This window comes from Haliaeetus leucocephalus, unplaced genomic scaffold, assembly GCF_000737465.1.
Source record: "Haliaeetus leucocephalus isolate CR32 unplaced genomic scaffold, Haliaeetus_leucocephalus-4.0 Scaffold147, whole genome shotgun sequence".
In the NCBI taxonomy this organism is placed as follows: domain Eukaryota; kingdom Metazoa; phylum Chordata; class Aves; order Accipitriformes; family Accipitridae; genus Haliaeetus; species Haliaeetus leucocephalus.
The window spans coordinates 255,988-257,558 of NW_010972583.1; the positions used below are offsets into that span (position 1 = coordinate 255,988).

At 58.9% G+C, this 1,571-nt stretch overlaps 1 protein-coding gene across 1 annotated transcript in view; it reads right to left on the reverse strand.

The window, feature by feature from the left end:
- The window catches only part of LHX8 (LIM homeobox 8), an 11,734-nt gene extending 11,561 nt beyond the window's left edge, over positions 1–173 (reverse strand). Inside the window, exon 1 of the mRNA XM_010561493.1 lies at positions 22–173. Coding sequence (XP_010559795.1) covers positions 22–102 — 81 coding nt within the window. The 5' untranslated portion in view covers positions 103–173. The remainder of the gene's footprint in view (positions 1–21) is intronic.
- Positions 174–1,571: the final 1,398 nt, after the last annotated feature.

Here is a 1,571-nt window from a genome sequence, read left to right on the forward strand (position 1 = left end):
GCCGCTCGCCGCCCCGCGCACCTTCTCCGAGGGGCCGCCGAGCGCGGGAAGGTCCTTGTCCTCCAGCCTGCAGACGAACATCGGGTCGCTCTTCCAATACATGGCACTGCCCTACCGCATGCCAGCGCGGCGGCGGCGGGGGCGCGGCGAGCCCGCTCCGGGGACCCCGCGCCGGGTCTCTGCTCTCAGCGCCTGCAGGAAAAAAGTTTTGTTTTCAAGTGGGTGGACCCGCCGCGCGGGGACCTGCCTCGCTGGCCTCACCTCCTGCGCAAAACCCGCCTTCTGAGCATGGCGGGATCGCGATCTCCGCCAGCGAGCCCGCGCCGGGTTTCGTGCGGGGGGGGACGGGGGGACCCAACAACAACAACAGCAGCAGCAACAACAAAAAAAGCCAGCAACGAAAAAAACCAGAGGATCCCCCCCGCCCCCCGTTTGTCTTCATCGTTTGCCACAGCTTCCCCCCGCCGCCCCGGTCTAAACAAAGATTCGAGTTACATCCCTGTATTAGCAAAGAAGACAAACACGACGGAAAGCGAGAGTACGTGTGAACGGGAAAGGTTTTTCCGTGCTGCTGAAACCCAAAGCCCGAGCGTATTCCTGTAGCTCAGACTCACAACTCCCGAACCTGCCTTGCTGCTTCTACTCCTGCTCGCGCCTCCAAGATCCCATGATAAAACCTTTCTCATTAAGCTAAAAAAGGAGCATCTGAGCTGCCCAAAGGCCGTAGCGTTACTCCGGCTCGGAAATCAAGCCTGAAAGACCACGGATGTTGCTAATTAACATCAGAGTCCTCGGTCGCGCCGTGGACAGAGGGGGCTGGCAGCTGGCTGCCCACAGCTCCCCGGAAAAGTAGGCAATGCCTTTGGGGGGGGGGGGGGGGGGCGGAGGTTACTAGCGCGCTTTTTCCACCGCTACAAACCTTGCCCGCAGAGTTCCCTCAAACCAAATACTGCTGGTGTTCGCGGGACATTGCAGGAGAATAAAGCAACAGCTTGTCCATCGCAGGTGAGGTAAAGAACAGGGGTGGCTGCTTCTCCGCACGTATTTAACTAGCCAGGTGTTTTTAATTAAACTTGTCGTTATGTTTCCATCTTTCCCCCCCGCTCTTTGTTTCAGCTCCGCCTGATGATAGATGCAAGACATGTTGCAGAGCCTCAGTAAAGCAAAACGAGAGACTTGCCCGTGTGCTTGGAAACACCATAGGTTTGACAAAAGGGAATTCTGCTTTCGAGCAGCTGTATGAAAGGAGAAGCCCCTTATTCTTCTCCCCCCCGAGAAGTATGATTGTTGTTTCGAGTCTCAGGACCCCCGATTCTGCGGGACCCTGACTGAACGAGCGGTGGTGCCGAGCCCCGGTGTATCCGGGACGCCCGCCGTCAGTCACTCGTTTGTCCAGCACTAAAACCGACCTAACCGTGCGCAGAATCTCGCTTAAATTCAGTCCTAATCTCCCTAACAGCCGCTGCCGCAGCGAGGCAAGTAGCGGTTTGGGTTTTCTTCTGGCCGCGGCACGGTGCCGCCGGCGGGCCGGAGCTCCGAGCGGCCGCCCGGCGGCGGGCGGACGCGGGACA